Raw genomic sequence first — 18,861 nt, 5'->3', positions numbered from 1 at the left:
CACGCGGAGACGTAACAATATATATCAACCTATAGTATAGCAGGAAGGTAATTTCGTTATTTTGGTAACAATAATATAACCATATATCATGTGTTGAATAGTGAGGTATAAATGTACACAAACTGTTATTAAACTTAATATCAAATACACTTTAATGTTTCACTAAACAGCGTTCTTCAAATTAAACTTCTGTTGATGTTCGATCACCTACAAACAAATAATGTTGTCATAGTAACTAAAAATAACTAGTATTAGTAGTGAATACTAATTGTAATACTAATTATAATTTCATGTAATAGCTTTGAAATGATGTTCCAGATAAAGATGTAGATGATATAATTGTTCCTGAATTTGCACAGAATTTGATTCATTCTAAGTTTTATGAAAATTTGCAAATATTTTCACTTATTTCAATTTATTTGACCTTTTTTTAAGTGTAAAAGTTTACTCTTTGAGTTTGATTTTTTAAATAAAATTTAATTTAACTGTATTTTAGGCCTACCTTTAATCTGAAACTGAAAGGCACTTTTGGTTTAGTATCTTTTTCTAACAGGGTGGTTGGCATTTGGAATGGGTTGCTGTTGGATGTTGTAGAGGCAGTAAATTTTATATGAGTTCAAGAAAAAGCTTGATAAGTATATGAATGATAAGGGCAAGTTATAAGATGTTTTAATTATCTTAATTTACTTTAGAGGATGAAACAGCCAAGATGGACCAATAGATCCCATGTTGTCCCAAAATGTTGTGTTATGCTATATCAGAGATGTTTTCAGAATATATGCTTCTTTGACAAGAAATTTACCAAGTCAAAAAATCATGTGAATATGAATCCTTTAATTCTGTTGATGAATCATGTATAATTACCTTAAACATTTTAGTACTAAAGAAAATATGCTCTATTATGCGGACCAATTACTGCTTAATATATGAAAACAGATTGTAAAAGATAGCAAAGAAACCAAAGTAATCATATCCAGTAACAAGTTAAAGAAAAATATAATTGAAGTACAATCAAAACTTCCACTGCATACTATATATAATGTTATATGCTCCATTGTGTGCTTCACTACAAAATTATGAAGTTTTCTGTTTCTGTGAAGTCAATATCAAATCCCAATAGGCTACATGATGTTTTAATGTAATACAGTATCTTGTAAATGCCTTCTGAGTGAGGTTGTTCACAATTGTAGCTAGTTATTTAACATTCCTAATATATAGGTAATATTTGTTGATACATTGATCTTTAGGTAGCCTTACCTTCATCTATACTTAATATTTTGCCTTTAAAAAAAAAGCTGTGAAATCCTTATCATTGATAATACTTTTGTTTAGTTTCATTTCTGCAATCAAATTCCATAGTCAGTTTTCGTGATCTCACCCCTGGTATAAAATGTTATTCAATTTACCCATATAACAGCAGTTAAAACATTTGGGTAACCTCAGTATTATACATTGTTAGTTTCTGTTTTTTAAATTTAAATTATCAAACTCTGACATCAATAATTTTTTGTATAATTCTAACAAAGGTGAAATAATTGTTTTTCATGCATAAGAATTTAAGACATCAAGTTTTAAACACCTGAAAGTGTATTAATAAACTTGTAAATTTAGTATAGTTATTTTACACAGTCAGATAAACTGGAAAGTGATTATCATATCTGAATTTGCTCTTGTCAAAATTAAATATTCATTTTTGTAATTAAATGTTCATTTTATATTTATAGTGATATGAAAAACTGTTAACTATATAGTGATTATTATTTTTATTTTTCAAAATATTAATTTAAAACCTAGACTTTGTTTCATGTGCTTTTTACTGTAAAATATAACTTATAACAAATACTGTTTTTTTTTTACTTTTTGCAGTAGAATTATAGACTTAAGAAACTGAAGATGATTGAGAACAGAGTAAAAGTTGCTGTGAGGGTAAATATTTAAAAAAAACATTATATGTGTAGTCTTGTAATTCAAAAATGAATAAATTATGAACTTTATTTTGAAGAACATACTTCTAAAAATAATTTTTAACTGTCAAAGTTTGAAAATTTAATATGGAGCTTTAATTTGTTAGAAAATTGGTTTGAAGAAGTGAAAAGCTAGAATGGTTTCTGTAAAATAATATTTATAAGAGTTTGTGCAAATATAGATAATACAAATAAATTCCCAGTATTTCTTAGTGAATAAAAAGCTTGAATTATTATGTTATTATATTCAGTTTGTGTAATAATAATAGAGAAATTATATTAAGGTAATTGTTTATTATTATTCATTATATATAAATAAACTTCTAGTGGTGGATTAATTAGTTGAGATAGTATATTTTTAGTTTGTTGAATTTGTTTATTAATGCAGTTTACTTGATATTTTTACAGAAGAAATCTAAAATAAAATCAGTTTCACAACAAAATAAGAAAAGTTATAGTAAGACAAAAATATAAGAATTAGATGTGCACCTTATATATATAATTTACTAAAGTTCTACATTGATAATAATATTTTTCCATGAATTTTTGTGTTGCTTACTTTTATTTTAAGTAAAATAATGATTTCAGGTCAGACCATTTCTTCCACATGATTGTGAACGACTTGATGGAAAAAGATTCCAGCATTATCTAGAAACTTGTCCAGAGAAAGGCCAGCTTATTGCTTTAGAAAATTATTGTTTTACCTTTGATACTGTTTTCCCCTTAGATGCATCTCAGGTATTGTGCAACATTTTCTATCTATAAAAAGTTAATAACTATAAACTTTATAATTAATGGTTTCTAAGTAAAGCTGTGAGCAAAATTAAATCTTAATGATTTATCAAGTAAATGGTCAAATTTATTTTTTTAGTACTTTTCTAAGTGTGCTGTACAAATAAAGTAAAGAAATGTACATAATTCTTTTAGTTGCTTCTTTCATTTGAAGAAACATATAAATGATCAGTTATTCCCTTTTTTAGGAAGATGTATTTAACACATCTGTTTATCCCCTATTGGAGAATTATTTTAGTGGATGTAATGCTACTGTTTTTGCTTATGGACAAACAGTAAGTAAAACAAATTAAGTACATAAATATATAAAAAAATTTTTTATTGAAAATTATGTTTTTATTATACACTTATTGATTAGTGTTTTTGTATAACAAACGCATTTTATTCTGTTCACAAAAGTCAGTTTTTGCTTCCAGTAAGAAAAAACACAACCTTTCTACCCGTGAAATAATCTTATTAAGCATAAAAAACACTTTTAGGGCTCGGGAAAAACCTATACAATTGGAACATGTGATCCCACATTGCTGGAGGACTATCATCATGGTATTATTCCACAAGCAGTCAGAGCCATATTCAAAAGAAAACAAGATATTGAAAATGTATGTTTTTTAATTGTACATTTGTTATATCTTATATATATAGGTTAAATCTAGAAATAATGAATTAAAAAGAAATTTTAAGTGAGCAAAATCATAGGCTTTTACTATAATGTGAAAAGTAAGAAATACATTGTTAATGTCATGATTACCTTATACAATAAGTTAATAACTATAAAATATTGAAGGCAAAAAATTCCAAATTTTTAACAGACAACATTGTAACTCGTAAATGCATGAAGGATTAAATGTCCAAAATGCAATTTTAAACATCTGAAAAGACATTTTAATAAATTATTTTTTCTAAGTATTCTGTCATTCAAAAATAGTTTTTGTAAAGCATGAATGACAATTTGAAAATTTTTTTAAACTGCTGGAATGATGTTTAGCAAAAATGATTGCATAAAAAATGTTGTTTGAAACCTGTGTTACATTCTAAAGAAATCTTTATCCTTTCCAATTACACTGAAGCACATGAAGCTACCAGTTAGTGTTTGTGTGTTATGCAGGTAGGGTATACTCTGTTATTTCTTTATTGTTATTTTTGTTAATAGTATTATTTAGGATATTTAATATATCTGTTTTTATTATTATACCCTTATTAAAGATCATTTTGCAATGTTAGCTTAACATAGATTTGGACTAATCTGAATTTCTTAAGCTGGCCAAACTGTTTCCCGCTGGGACAGCGGTAACTCTATGGATTTATAGTGCTAAAATCAGGGGGTTCAATTCCACTCTGTGGACACAGCAGATAGTCCAATGTGGCTTTGCTATAAGAAAACACACACACACAGTGCATTTTAATCTTTATAAGTAAGAATATACAAAAAATATATTTGATTAGCTATACTTAATACTCTATGGATTTATAGTGCTAAAATCAGGGGGTTCAATTCCACTCTGTGGACACAGCAGATAGTCCAATGTGGCTTTGCTATAAGAAAACACACACACACACAGTGCATTTTAATCTTTATAAGTAAGAATATACAAAAAATATATTTGATTAGCTATACTTAATACCAGGTGGATTTTTAGTTTTACTATAAATAGGTAGATTGCTCTGATTGGAAGGAAATATCAAGGTTCATGGTAGTGTGTGATGCGGCTAAAACAACCTGAAGGATACACTGTGTGTTACTAACAGGAGTGATAGTTTAGCAATTTTTCAATTTCTGTAGCTTGAACTGTGGTAATCCAAACTATCACATATTTTTAGTGGATGTTCTCAACTGGACCCTTACTTCACATATAAAATTTCAAGGCAATCCATTAAGAAATACACGAGATATAAAATCTACAATTTTGATTGAAATTCTTTCTTCTTTTTTTCCCTCACACAGAAAGTACAGAAACTTTATTTGATAGAAAAACATGGATTTTTTTCAAATTTGGTACACTTATAGATCTTTACAACCTACAATTAGATGTCAAGTTTAGTCTTAATATAGGCCACATGTGCAAAGTTATTCAACAAAAACTGCTCAACTTTGACTATAATTTTTCAGTTTGGAATTGTTACTACAGCTTCATCTAAGGGTATAGATGGACCTTTTTAGTTTTTTGTCATTCTTCTTAAAGATGGTTGATTTAGAGCAGCAAAATTATACGATGAAAACATGTGCAGATACACAAGTATTGATTAGGCCAAGCAAATTAGATTAGCAGTTTCTAGCTCAAGTTTTCAAAATAATCATACAAGTGGACGGTTATTATTCAGTAGTCATTGCCAACTTTTAAGCACAATTTAAGAGCATATTAGTATAAATAACGATGCTTGTTGATAAGGCTGTACCGAATGCATGCAGATGATGACAAGGAACTGTTAATCTAGTTTCCATGGCATTACCGTAAAGGAAGTTATTAACACTGCCATATAGTTTAAAGAATCTGGTTGGTTCTGTAAATTATAGGTCTGTTCTGAATAATACAGTTGTAATCCTAAAGCTAATGTTGGTTACTATTGAGTGCCATTTTCTTACTTGCTATGGTTTATTGCTGTGTATTGACAAAAAATCATGATATCAAATCAAAAACACCTCAGATGGTAGAAAAAAGTGCTGCCAAAATAGGGTTGAGCATGCGACTTAACTTTGTGGTTAAGGTTTGAACTCATTTGGCATACTTTTTATATGGAGAATGATACATAGTTCAACAATATTTACAACAACTCTGAGCTTTCTTAATATATCTTCACAACAATTGGTAAGATTTTAAGATTGTTTTAATTAAGTATTTTAATTAAAGATTTTTCATTTTTGTATCTTAATTATTTGCACTCAGACTGAATATTTCAAGTATTATCATCAATGTATCATGCAGTGAAATGTTTAAAATCAGAAATAGAAATAAATGTACATACCTTTTAATTTTTCATCGAATACTCTTGGAAATCTTCTTAGATTATATTCTTAATTGTAAGTTTTTACTTTTTTCACAAAAGGTTTATTTTAGTATTATTACTTATCGTGACACATGTCAACAGGTGTTGTTATGTCCTTCGCAGCGACACTTTAGCCATCATCAGAACATTGGGACATTTGCCTGTTACACTAAGTCTGATAAACCCGAAGCAGTTTGGCTTATATTTTTAAAGATTATTAAACCTTTTTAATATGCATTTTAAAACATAACTAACACATAAATAAGCAAAATATAAAACTAAAACTTATATAAAATTTAATTGTCTATCTAACTAACATATTTATAGGTGAGAAAATAATGCTAAAGCACTAGTGTAGACACAAGCAGCAACAATGCTAAGAGCCTATGATAAGTTCTCTATGGAATTCTTTGATTACTATTGGTTACAGACATCTAGCTCAACCAAATATAGTTGGCTGAGAAATTTCAACTGTATATGTAGAGAGTGGGCATGGCATCTGTCAAGAGTTCCAATAAATTTATTCCTCTTTCTTCTCAATGTCACATAAGGGCCTTGAAAGAAGAATGTGTAAACAGAGCATATAACCTAGTTTCTGTCTATACAAAGAAGTATAGTGTACAGCAAGAATTATTTAAGTTACAGAGATGAAAAGTTAAAATTTTGAGAACTTGTGCATCAAAATGAAGTTTAAGAATTTTTCATTATTGTTTCTTTTGAAATAAAGGAAGTAAAATTGAATAATATAAAACTTTGAACTATATTGTAAATTTTAATGCTAATTTTATTGGTATACATTGATAGTAAGATTGCGTAATTAAATTTTGAATGTAACAAAGTAAAATCTCGTGACATGCATGGTACAGGGGTAACCATAATTATAAGGTTAAAGAACTTGGTTGGTTCTGTAAAGTATAGATAGGTCTGTTCCAAATAATTTTACAGCAAATATTCATTCATTAATTAGCTAGGCTTTGTATTTTGTTTTACCCACCATCATGCCTGAAGTTGAACAAAAAAGGGGCCTGGCTAACTAATGAATGAATATTTGCTGTAAAATTCTTATCAATGCTATAAGTGTAACTACCAGTTTGGTTGCCAATTTTGATTTCATTCCTTTAAGTCACATGCTCAATCCTTTTTTGGGTGTACCTTTTTTTTCACATCTGAGATGTTTTTGATTAGATTAATATATAAACTTTTTTTGAAAATGCAGAGAGACAGTAATTTTTATCAGTATTAAGAGTTCACATATTTACCAAACTTTTGCACCTTTTAAAGTCCATTTCAGCATTTTATAGGATTTTCTTATTTGTATTTCTTATATGTGTGATAAAACCATTTGTAGAATAAAGGAAAATTCAAACACTAATCAACATTGAAATGGTAACCTTAACTAATGGTTTGATTTTTCAGATAAACAGTTCATCAGAACTTGTAGTGATGGTATCTCATCTTGAAATTTACAGAGAGGAATTATTTGACCTACTTAATCCTTCCATGATAAAGGATCTATCTGTGAGAGATAATGAAAATGGTGCAACAAGTAAGTTATATCCAAGATAAATTATACTTTTATTACATGTATATTACTAATTTCACACTATTAAAAATCTAGGATTTTGTAGTGGTTGTGTAATCTAAATTTGCAAGATTATCTCACTGTTATTGCTTAAAACCTGCTATTTTCTGTGGGTGCACAAATGATGTTTGTGTGACATAATGTGTAAATTGTTTTAAGTATTAGTTTCTGTAATATGTCTTATTGTAAAAGCATCATTTTTACTATATTATTTTTTTTTAATGTTTTGTGATATCGTTACAAAACAAGTATTTTATATGTCTTACAGGGTGTTAACATTGCACTATTTACTTTATTATCCTTGTAGAATGTTTACACAAGAAGGTACTAAATTATGTTTCATGGTATTATGGATTACTTGATTTTACCTTATAACATATTTATAAATGATTTGATATTTCTATCTTTTGTCTAGTTGTGAAGGGCATACATAAAATAAGGTGTTCCAATTATGAACAAGTTCTGGAATGTTTGAGAAATGGCTCAGCTTCTCGACATACAGGATCCACACTAATGAATGCTCATTCCAGCAGATCCCATTCTATTTTCACCATTTATTTAGGTATTTTGATTTCTTCTGAAGCTTTTTTTAATAAATTGACATGCAATATTTTCTGTCTTTTGCTTCAATATACTGGGAATTAATTTTGTGTAATGTTTATATCAGTTGTGTTATTTAACTTTTTTAGATTATTTGTTTATTTTTATATTTGTTTTTCTTGTTGCTATGATAAGCCTTCTGTCAGCAAAGAAGTCCAGCTTTCTTTCTTTACCTCTTAATGTAAGTAACTTTTTCAACTAAAGATGATTAATTTATATGCAAAGATGATAAAACACATTTTATAATATCCTGCAGAACAGAAGACAACTCAGGTGTCAGAAGACAGGATTAAAGATGCTGTGGATTATCATTTGAAAAAGAGTAAACAGAATGATCCAGGTAACGTATCACATCTTTACTATGTAGATCCATCCATAAATGGTATTATATTATTTCTTTCATTTCACACACTGTGACCTCTATTAAAGAAAAAGAAAATTCACAAAAATATACTCTACAAAGGTGGTACACCAAAATGTACATGATGTTAAAATACCTCACAAGTTTTATAATATCTCTCTCTAGTATGGAATCTTTAATTACTTAAAGATTATTCAATAAGATACAAAAATGAACTCACAAGAGTTAAGAAATCTTTTAAGCAGAAAATACTAATTTATTATGATATCACCTCAAAAACTTGCTTTATTATAAACCTTAGGTATGAAGAACCAGTACTTTTGCTACTCAGTCGTGAATGTTTGAAAGACAAAATGTAGGGTTTTTAAATATTCAAAGTATATTTGTTATGCTATTTTTTAAGTTCTACTAAAGTGTTTTATGTATAGTTTTCTATTTGTCTTACAGATACAAGGCAACAAAGTCTTTATTCTAAGTTTCATTTTGTGGACCTTGCTGGATCTGAAAGAGCTCAAAAAACTGGCAACATTGGTGAACGTCTGAAAGGTAATATAGTTGGGATAGATAAATCAGGTATATGGTAGTAAGAAATTTGCCTCAGTGACAGCAACTCACCTTTATCCAAATAGCCATGTACAAAATCCTTGTCTTCTATCTAGTCACTTAGGTTGTGTTTAAAATAGAATCTAACTAATTTCATGAGAGATTCAAAATTGACATATATAGTAATCTTAACTAGCCTGATTCATTCCATGTACATTGTATTCACAATTGTTAGTACATTTTTAATGTATATTAAATTCAATTATAAGAATATTTAGTTTTAACGACTAACAAAGTTAACAAAAGTATTGTAATTATTAGTCATTATTAGTATGTATGTTCCAAACAATGTAAACATGGTGCAATTTATTTTAATATGACATAATTATAAATCTTAAAATAAGGAATAAATTGTTCAAATGTGTCATACTTCTAGTTATAAGCTGTAAAAAGCCATTTTGTGTGTATGATGTCATGGTAATATATTTTGTGTGTCATATCAGGATTGAACCTTTTATATAAAATTGGTTTCATTGATATGTAGCTATTTGTATGTTTTTATTTAGTTAGCTTATTTTTTATTAGAAATTTTTGATAATCATGGCAGAGCTTTTTATGTGTATCTTCATTGCAGGGCATTTTTTGTGAAACATTATGGTTGGTCTTTTGTGTGGTGGCAGTGCCTTATTGTGTTACATCATGGCAGTACCTTATTGGATGTAACATAATGGTGGCTTTTTATGCATAACAACATGGTAATGCCTTCTTCTGTGTAACATCATGGCAGTGACATTTTGTGTATACCATCATGGCAAGACCTTATGTGCATAATATTATAACAGATATGTATTACAGAAGTGGAAGATCCTAGTTGTAATTGGTATACCTGTTACACAAATGATCTTCCACTTCTGTAATACACATCTGTTATATTGCAGTAAAACCAGAAAATAAATATATGGATATGATTTATTTGTGTTAAACTTCCTGATAAAGTATTGTTGCATCAGATAGTTACATATTATATGTGAAAACCAAGAAAATTTTAGGATCATGTGCATGAAATGGATAAGTTTGTTACACATGGTTTAAGCTGTTTGAGCTAAATTTTTTCAAGGTGTACTTCTAGTTTGCATGATAAAGGAGCATTGTTTTGCATGCTTTAATGAAGCATAATAAATAAATAATGGATGCTGTATATATTCAGAGATTTTAATGTACTTGTAATGTGTGCACTATCAGTTTTGTTAAAGTCTGTATATAAAAAATTTTTATTTTTCTTTTGTGTGTTCCACGTCACTGTAGGATTTTTACCTTAAGTACAGTGACTTTTGCCCTATATGGAAATTAGTAAATTAAAATATTTGTATATTCTTTTAGAATCTGTTCACATCAACCATGGATTGTTTGCTTTAAGTGGTGTGATTTGTGCTCTAACTGACACAAGAAGTGTTCAAACTCCTCATATTCCTTACCGACACTCAAAATTAACCAGAGTGCTAAAGGTATAATGAAATTTATTTGAGGTAGTACAGTTGGGATAGTGATTATGTTAAAGTGGAAACTACAAACTGTAGCTGGTCATGTTGTAGTTTTGTAGCCTAGAAGTGTTTTGGTATCTTATAATAAGAAAAAAATAATACGTTCCTTGGTGAATTTCCATTCAAATGTGATAGATGAAACATGAGATGGGTGAAAAATACTATGCCCACATCATTGGTTATGGATTGATCTGTATTAAAAGAGTGAAAGAATTAATGTTGTTACATATAAAATGTTAAATTTCTGTATGTATAACACTTCATAGGATTCGTTAGGAGGAAGTGCAGCAACTGTGATGATCTGTTGTGTCAGCCCACTTCTTGTTGACCTTGATGAAAGTTTGAATGCACTTAAGTATGCTGGCAGGGTAAGAGTTGTGATTGTCATTTGTCAATACAGCTTGTAAATTCAATTATCTATAAACATTGCTGACATGTTCCTGTTATATGTATATAGATAGATACACAATTCTGTAGATGGCTCTGGTTATATATGACTACTTTTATGTTAAAATGTGTTCGAGATTATATTTCCAGTGTTTGAAAATTTATAGAGAAATTTGGTAGATATGTAATTTACCTCTAATTTCATTTTAAAATGAAATAGTTGTTATTATATTGAATGTAATTTACTTTATAAATAGAAAAATGAATTGATGTAATGATTTGTAATGAATAATATAATTAGCAAGTTAGATAGATGAAATTTCATTATTAAGGTGTTGAAATTAATCATTGATTAGGCTTAATACAGTGTATTTATCTCTATGTTAATTAGGTTTAACTCAAAATTGTGTACATAAAAAAAATCATAATTGAAATAGTACTCTTCCAAATATTTGTTAAATAGAGAGAGAATATTTTATCAAAATATTCTGAAATTTGAAAATAACGGCTTTTTGAAATTCTTTGTCAGTCTATTTCAAAATTTACATTCCAATGTGTTTGTTCTGCAGGTAAAAAGTTTCTTATTGCCTTTAAATATAAAATCTTAGGGAATTTCCACAGTAAAGTCTTAAAAGGTTTGTGTATTTAAGAACAATACGTGTATTGTGTTTTAATACAACATTTTGATTTAGTGCCTATGAGTTCCATTCTTTGTTATGTTCCATTGTGATTCATCAATAATTTCATCAAAGTTCTTTATTGAGCTGCAGTTAATAGTGCCATACATTAATGATAAACTTTATTAACCCTATCATTATGGATTTTCCTACGGATAGGGGTCAGAGGGCATATCATGACGTTTGTAGACTTACATTCAAAATTTTATTGAACTACTATTTTATGAATGTACGTCAATAAGTTTGGCATCAAATTGTAGATTACAATTCAACTTTTAGTATTATACATTAGTTTATTTCATAATTTAAAAGTAAATATTCGTTTAAAATAGTTAAATATCAAATTTTGTGTGTAACATGGTATGTTTAATTCAGCTTTGGTTCAAATTAGATTTTATGACATCCAAATACAAAGTTTATAGTTTCTTACAAATTAGAAACTCAAATTATCAATATTGACAAGCTAAGATATAAAATAAGAACCTCCTATCTTTTCTATTTGCTGAGGTATCATTATATTTAGCAGATTCACCACAGTGGCTCTGCCTCCTCTTCCATTTTTGGAAGTACTTGTTTATGTATGCCCACTTCACTCAATTACATGTTTATAACCAATCAAAAGCTCAAATTTTCCACCACGTGGTTTTCTCAGCCTGTGTAAAGTGCTTAGGTGCTAAAAACTGTCTATTTGATTCTAAGATCAGAGTGTAGAGATAAGACAAAATGGTGATTGGAAATTATATTCTTTTAGACCCAAATACAGCTTAGTTAGTAAGCCTGATAAATTACAGTAGTATTTTATGGTATTGAAATAGTAATTTGTAATTTTTTATTTAAAAATGCATATATAAAACATCCTCCACATGCAAAATTTGACAAGGCTTAGCCAGGTATGGCATGTGAGGACAAACTTTGTATCAATCGTAAGTAGTACAGGTCATTGTTTTCTATATTTCTTTATTTAATGTTCTATATTTAAAAAAAAACAACTGAAATTTAATAATTTGTTTGTGAATAGTAATAATATATATATACATGTGTAATGTATTATAACTGAAATATGACTGTATTTTACAAAGTACTGATGCACTAGTAATACAAAGCTAAAACAATTGCACTTTGTAAAGGCCAGTTTTATGCTACTGGATACAGTAACACGAACTGCACCTGCGATGCTTGTTTGCAACTTCTGTGGCACTATTGTTAATCTGATTTAAGCTATTTAGAATAAACATTTATGGTTTTCTGTTACAAATTGCAGTCATTCTAGAACAAAAAATGTGTAATTTATATTTATTTCCTAATTTATCTGTGGTTACTAGGTTAGTCAAATCGACCAACCCTAGATAGGGTTAAGGTAGAGAAAATAACAGATAAAATATAAAGTTTTTCTAAAAAACAATGTTTGATAGATATGTAGGAGGCTATAGAGATTATGCAAATGAAACTTGACAATTTTTAGATAAATAAAGAAAGGTATTTTCTATCTTAAAATCAAAATTACTTTGCATGTTGGATAGTCAACATTCCAAAAGAAAATAATTTGCAACAAATACTTGATTAAAAACCTGATAATTTGTATACAAAAGCCTTGTAATGTTTACTGATAATCTGCAAAATGTCGTGAAGATATGCTTACATTATCAAAAATTATACTATAACTACTTTCATGGATAATTTGATGGTTATGGGCTGGATGGATTCCACCCTGTAGTCATAGAGTTAAACTCTATAAACTTTATTATTCAATTGCATACTGTTGACTGCTGATCTGTATTAATATTTTTCATTTCAGTGCAGAAATATAAGAAATCTTCCACACATTAATTCAAAGGCTGTGCAGAATAAAATCAAGAACTACGAAATTCAAACTCAGGTGAGTTTTTTTTTCAAAACTGCAGTTTTGTTTTGCTAACACCAGTGATAGAAGATTTGAGTTTTAATTGAAGTATAATAGTCAGATAATTTCAGTCTTTATTGTTTTACAACTTGCATGATTAACCCAAGTATTAAGCCGAAAAACTGTTATTTAGTCTTAGTATAAATGTCAGAATTATACTTTTTTATATACTTATGTTGTGAGAGTAGAGACAAACATCTTCGTTACTAAATAGATTCAGAAAAATGATAAATTTCCTTAGTTTATTGTTCTATACCTCACAACATGGAGAGTATCACCGTCTTTATAGATTTTATTTTCCTAAAATTGTGAAACTTCATTTCTGTCTTTTATCTCCATGGTTTAGCAAAAACCTGATAATTTTTGTGGAGTTGATCCTCAACGTAGTGATGCTGTGTTGTTTCATAATAAGTAAGTAATTGTTCTAATGACTTTCAAGTCATACATGATGCATAAAATAATATTTTTAAGCACAAATGATGTACTAGTTTACTAATTACATTATCCTATATGAGAAAGTAAGCATATTATTTGGTTCTAACTGTACAAGTAAAGAGTGATTATATCTTCACAAATGCTACTTCTGAGGAAGCAAAATTTCCCCAGAAGGACATTGATAATTACAAGTTTTATTTGGTAATGTTTGGACTTGGTACATTGTAATTTATACCTAAACTGTTTTTTTCACAAATAAATTGCTTTTTGTTTTTTTTTTCTTTGAAATTGTACTAATCTGCCTGAGAGACTTCTATGCCACCAGCCTTTTTGAACACTTCTACTTAAAATTCACGTGAATTAAGTGAAAGTGCGCTACTGGATGATGATGTATTGTGCAGCAAAACCCTCCACCAATAGGAGTGTGACACACCTCCTTGTGCAAGTGCACCCTATACATTCACATGCAAGATATTTCATTCTTTTCCTCGGTATGGTTGATCTTAGACATGTATGTTTTTTCTGAAACTTGTTGAAGACAACTTTACGTTGTATTTTGAACCTTTCAATATGTATTCACAGATTAACGTGAATTATTTTTTCTGCTTGATATGAGTACACATAACTCTCACTGTTACCAACAATTTAGGAAGTTCTTGCCTGTTGAGATCGTGACAGCCATTGTGTATTGCAAAAGGTGCCATCCAGGTTGAAAATTCAGTAAGAAGAAGTGTAATGTCACATTGTCCACCATTTAGTTGGGTCTATGTTCCCACCTGGACCTTCTTCTTCCATCCCTGCTGCACATTTCCCTTCAAGATTTTGAAGCTGAAGTTGAGGAGGATGAAATGGAGCAACTTTCCACCCAATAATTCTCTACCTACTGAAAATTTCTTGACTGTCCAGTTTTACGTAAGCCTTCTACTCGTTGTTTCCTTACTTGTTCCCTGTTTGTGCCACACCTGGCATTTACTCTGAGGTTCAAGTTACTCCTGCTGTTTTATGCATCATCCTTCCTGCATTACCAGGTAACATGTAGATGTAAGTTCATTAACACGTAACTCACAGGACATGTTTAGACATTGTTTATTACTTCTTACAATGTACTCCTTAACTTGTACTACTTAGACTATAATGTTTAATCATAGCTACCTACTCCTTAACATATACCACTTAGTATCTAAGGTTTAGTCTTTGTTCATCCTTCTTTCACATGTACATATGGCCATTGTTGGTTGGTCATATTTACTTCTTACTTACCATATAAACCTAGACATTAATGTTTAGTTACAGTTAGTTGCTCTTTCCAATGTAACACATAAGCATTGATATTACCTTCTGGTTTAATACTCCTTCATATGTCTAAATGGAAGGTGATGTTTACATCTTGTTCATTACTTCTTCAAATGTACTCTTGGTAGGCAGTGCTTAGTTGTAATTTATTATACCTTGCCATGTATATACATAACTATTAATGTTTGATTCTAGTTCTTGTTTATTACTTCTTCACATGTACACATGGAATATAATACTTAGTCTTGGTTATTTATTCCTTGCTATATACACATTCATATTAATCTTTAGTTCTAGTTCTTCCTCCTTAACATGTCCACTTAGAAGATAATATAAAATGTTTTCTATTTTTATAGATATAAACATTACCTTATATGTGGACATGGTAAGGAGTAATGAACTAGATATAAACATTACCTTATATGTGGACATGGTAAGGAGTAATGAACTAGATATAAACATTACCTTATATGTGGACATGGTAAGGAGTAATGAACTAGATATAAACATTACCTTATATGTGGACATGGTAAGGAGTAATGAACTAGATATAAACATTACCTTATATGTGGACATGGTAAGGAGTAATGAACTAGATATAAACATTACCTTATATGTGGACATGGTAAGGAGTAATGAACTAGTTCATTACTCCTCAACATGTCCACTTAGAAGATAATATAAAATGTTTTCTATCTTTATATAGTTCATTACTCCTTACCATGTCCACATATAAGGTAATGTTTATATCTAGTTCATTACTCCTTCACAAGTACTCTTGGTAAATAATGCCTAGTCTTAGTTGTTTATATCTTGCCAGGTACACACAACTGTTACGGTTTGATTCTAGTTCCTTATTTTTTAACATTTACACCTCAAAGTCAATGTTCTTTACTTTTTCCTATGTACACGTGGTAGATAATGCTTAGTTTTGGTATATTATTCCTGATCAATGTACGCGTCCTTATTAACGGTTGGTTATAGTTCTTATTTCTAAACATGTCCATATAAAAGATATTGTTTTGACATTTTTCATTACTCCTTAACATGAACCTTATTGGGTTATTATTTTGCCATAGTTCATTTCTCCTTTACTTGTGCCCATAAAAGATCATGTTTAGACATAGTTAATACTACCTTACTATATCCAACTTAGAACATTGTGTTTGGTCATGGTTTATTGATCCTTTCCGTATACACACCAGTTGATGTTTAGAAATAGTTGATTATTCGTAATATGTATACTGAGATGTTAATGTTTATTTCTTGTTTGTTACTTCTTCACAGAATATGTTGTTTAGTCATGGTTCCGTACTCCTTATGTCACTTAGAAGGTAATATTTCATCATAGCTCAATACTCCTTAGCACATACTTTTAGTAGGTACACTTTTGATCTAGTTCCTCTTTAGCATGCATACTTGGATATTCATGTTTAGTTATCATTCATTACCCCTTAACTCAATGTTTATGGGTAGGTCCATTGAGCTGGGCTCGTATGGAAAATGATACATAGTCCAAAAATACTTACAACAACTCTGAGCTTTCTTAATATATCTTCACAGCAACTGTTAAGATTTTGTTAAAGATTACAAGTATTTTGAACGCAAAGAATAAAATTGTTTTAATTAAGTATTTTAATTAAAGGTTTGTCATTTTTATGTCAGTTATTTGCACTCAGACTCTGAATATTTCAAGTATTATCATCAACATATTGTGCAATGAAATATTTAAAATTAAAGATAGAAAAATATACATATGTTTTAATTTTCCTCGAATAAACTTGAAAATTTTCTAAGTTTATATTCTTAATTGTAGATTTATGCTTTTTTTCACAAAAAGATTATTTTGGATGTTTTATTTTCCTTTCTTATCCTTTAGCATTATTACTTATTGCAACACATGTCAACAGGCATTCTCGTGATATCGTCGGCAGCAACACTAGTCGTCATCAGAACATTGGGACATTTGCCTACTACACTAAGCCTGATAAAATGAGACAGTCTGGCTTATATATTTTAAAAAATTATTAAACCTTTCTAACATGCATTTTAAAACACAACTAATACATAACTAACTGAAATATAAAACTAAAATCTAAATAAAATGTAATTGTCTATCTAACTAACATATTTATAAGTGAGAAATAACACTAAAGTGCTAGAGAGAATAAAATCAGCAACAATGCTAAGTGCATTTGACAAGTTCTCTATGGAATGATTCATGCTAGTTTTAAAATAACTGTTTGGAAATAGTATTTCAAAATGTGGTCATTCTATTGGTTACAAACATCTACCTCAACTAAATATAATTTGCTGAGAAATATCAATTGTATGTGTAAAGAGTGAGCATGGCATTTGTCAAGAGTTCCAATAAACTTATTTCTCTTTCCTCCCAACGTCCCCTAAGGAGTTTGAAAAAAGAATGTGTAAACAGAGCAATTTACATAGATTCTTTCTTCTTATGGAAGGTTTAGTATTGTTAAGTCATTCTCCAATTACAAAGTCTTTTCTAACTTCCTCAATTCTGGTTGTCTGTGTCATCAGTCTGATCTGTCCCATATATTTTTACTATGCATTTTCTCCTCTCCATCTCCTCTCTCAGGTCCTTGCTCCATTTTGGGACATCCCTTAAGAGGTCTGTTTTGTGGCCCCTAAGAGTCTTCCCAACCTTGTATCTATTACTACCTCCTCAAGTCTCAGCCCTTTCTTCCCCTTCCCAACTTTCCATCCATTCTGTTCCACCCTCAAACACTGCTCTTCCCTTGGGATATGGTGTGTGGGATTGTTCAGTCCACCTCCCTTATCATGTATCTATCCCTTTGTCCCACTCCTGTCAGCCTTCTACCTCCGGGTGCCATTGTATGGGATGTACTTATCACCTTGGTCTTTTTTGTCCCCATTTCATTCTGACTTCACTACATTGTCACATATTCCTCCTCTTTCATAGGATGGTTCTCCCATATTCTGTAAGTATTTTCTATCTCATGTTTTCAGGTGGTGTTTCCTCCTTCTTCTGCATTTTCTAATCTCACAGTTTCCCTTCACTGCCTCTTTCTATCCTCTTTCATTCCTTCCTTATCCATTACTGCCCCTTCCTACTTCTTGCCTGATTGGATTATCATTGTGGGTACTCATTTACTTATTCCTTCCCCACCGTTCTTCTACTTTTAGATCTGTGACAGATTTATTATTATATATTTATTTTAATATCAACGTTTGTTTGATTAAGTTTATATTTAGAAACATGCATAGCTTATACTGTTAAATATGTATTGTAAAACTCCCGTCTATTCTCTAAAGTTGTAGAAGATTCTCGAGTATAAGAATCAACAATATATGTATGTACGTAAATGCTTAAATGTAGCTTTCTATTGTTACATAATCTGAATTTTCTAGAAACTCTCCACATACCTATAAATATAACCGATGCGCCAAAAAAGTAGTATCTACTATTAGTTTGCTATAATCAGTGTGCTATAAACTTCAGAAGCTATAACTGTGATTATTATAATGCTTATCAATTGGAAAACTTCAGATATTTGACCAGGAGCATTTACGAAGTTCAAACATTACAAATCATTTAACTTCAGTGGATAACTCATTGAACATTAGTATTTTTTAAGAAAACATTACATAACTTCGTCATGGAAAACTTGGTGTGTGTGGCTGGTGAATAATGAAGGAAAAAGCTAGCAGTGGATTCTCATTGAACATTAGTATTTTTTAAGAAAACATTACATAACTTCGTCATGGAAAACTTGGTGTGTGTGGCTGGGGAATAATGAAGGACGAAGCTTGCTGTGG

At 29.6% G+C, this 18,861-nt stretch overlaps 2 protein-coding genes across 2 annotated transcripts in view; both read left to right on the top strand.

Moving 5' to 3' along the window:
• Window positions 1-669: 669 nt before the first annotated feature.
• Window positions 670-8,804, top strand: LOC106473525 (kinesin-like protein KIF27). The gene is made up of 9 exons (XM_022401946.1): window positions 670-818; window positions 1,867-1,926; window positions 2,553-2,702; window positions 2,945-3,031; window positions 3,236-3,355; window positions 7,155-7,284; window positions 7,736-7,882; window positions 8,182-8,260; window positions 8,729-8,804. The coding sequence occupies exons 2-8, from the start codon at window positions 1,894-1,896 to the stop codon at window positions 8,211-8,213; spliced, it is 699 nt and encodes a 232-aa protein (XP_022257654.1). The 5' UTR covers window positions 670-818; window positions 1,867-1,893; the 3' UTR covers window positions 8,214-8,260; window positions 8,729-8,804.
• LOC111089443 (kinesin-like protein KIN-4B) overlaps window positions 8,252-18,861 on the top strand; it is a 39,300-nt gene continuing 28,690 nt past the window's right edge. The window contains exons 1-6 of the mRNA XM_022401948.1: window positions 8,252-8,260; window positions 8,710-8,854; window positions 10,205-10,329; window positions 10,632-10,733; window positions 13,225-13,305; window positions 13,676-13,740. Coding sequence (XP_022257656.1) covers window positions 8,252-8,260; window positions 8,710-8,854; window positions 10,205-10,329; window positions 10,632-10,733; window positions 13,225-13,305; window positions 13,676-13,740 — 527 coding nt within the window. The remainder of the gene's footprint in view (window positions 8,261-8,709; window positions 8,855-10,204; window positions 10,330-10,631; window positions 10,734-13,224; window positions 13,306-13,675; window positions 13,741-18,861) is intronic.

This window comes from Limulus polyphemus, unplaced genomic scaffold (genome assembly GCF_000517525.1).
Source record: "Limulus polyphemus unplaced genomic scaffold, Limulus_polyphemus-2.1.2 Scaffold6249, whole genome shotgun sequence".
In the NCBI taxonomy this organism is placed as follows: domain Eukaryota; kingdom Metazoa; phylum Arthropoda; class Merostomata; order Xiphosura; family Limulidae; genus Limulus; species Limulus polyphemus.
The sequence above is the reverse complement of the archived record's forward strand: the minus strand, read 5'-3'. Positions and strand labels throughout refer to the sequence as shown.

Bases quoted from the DNA above. Each gene is read 5' to 3' on its own strand.
- LOC106473525 (XM_022401946.1), top strand. From the start codon at position 1,894: ATGATTGAGAACAGAGTAAAAGTTGCTGTGAGG. The intron at 1,927-2,552 runs GTAAATATTTAA...TAATGATTTCAG, and splicing joins GAGTAAAAGTTGCTGTGAGG to GTCAGACCATTTCTTCCACA. The intron at 7,883-8,181 runs GTATTTTGATTT...CCTGCAGAACAG, and splicing joins TATTTTCACCATTTATTTAG to AAGACAACTCAGGTGTCAGA.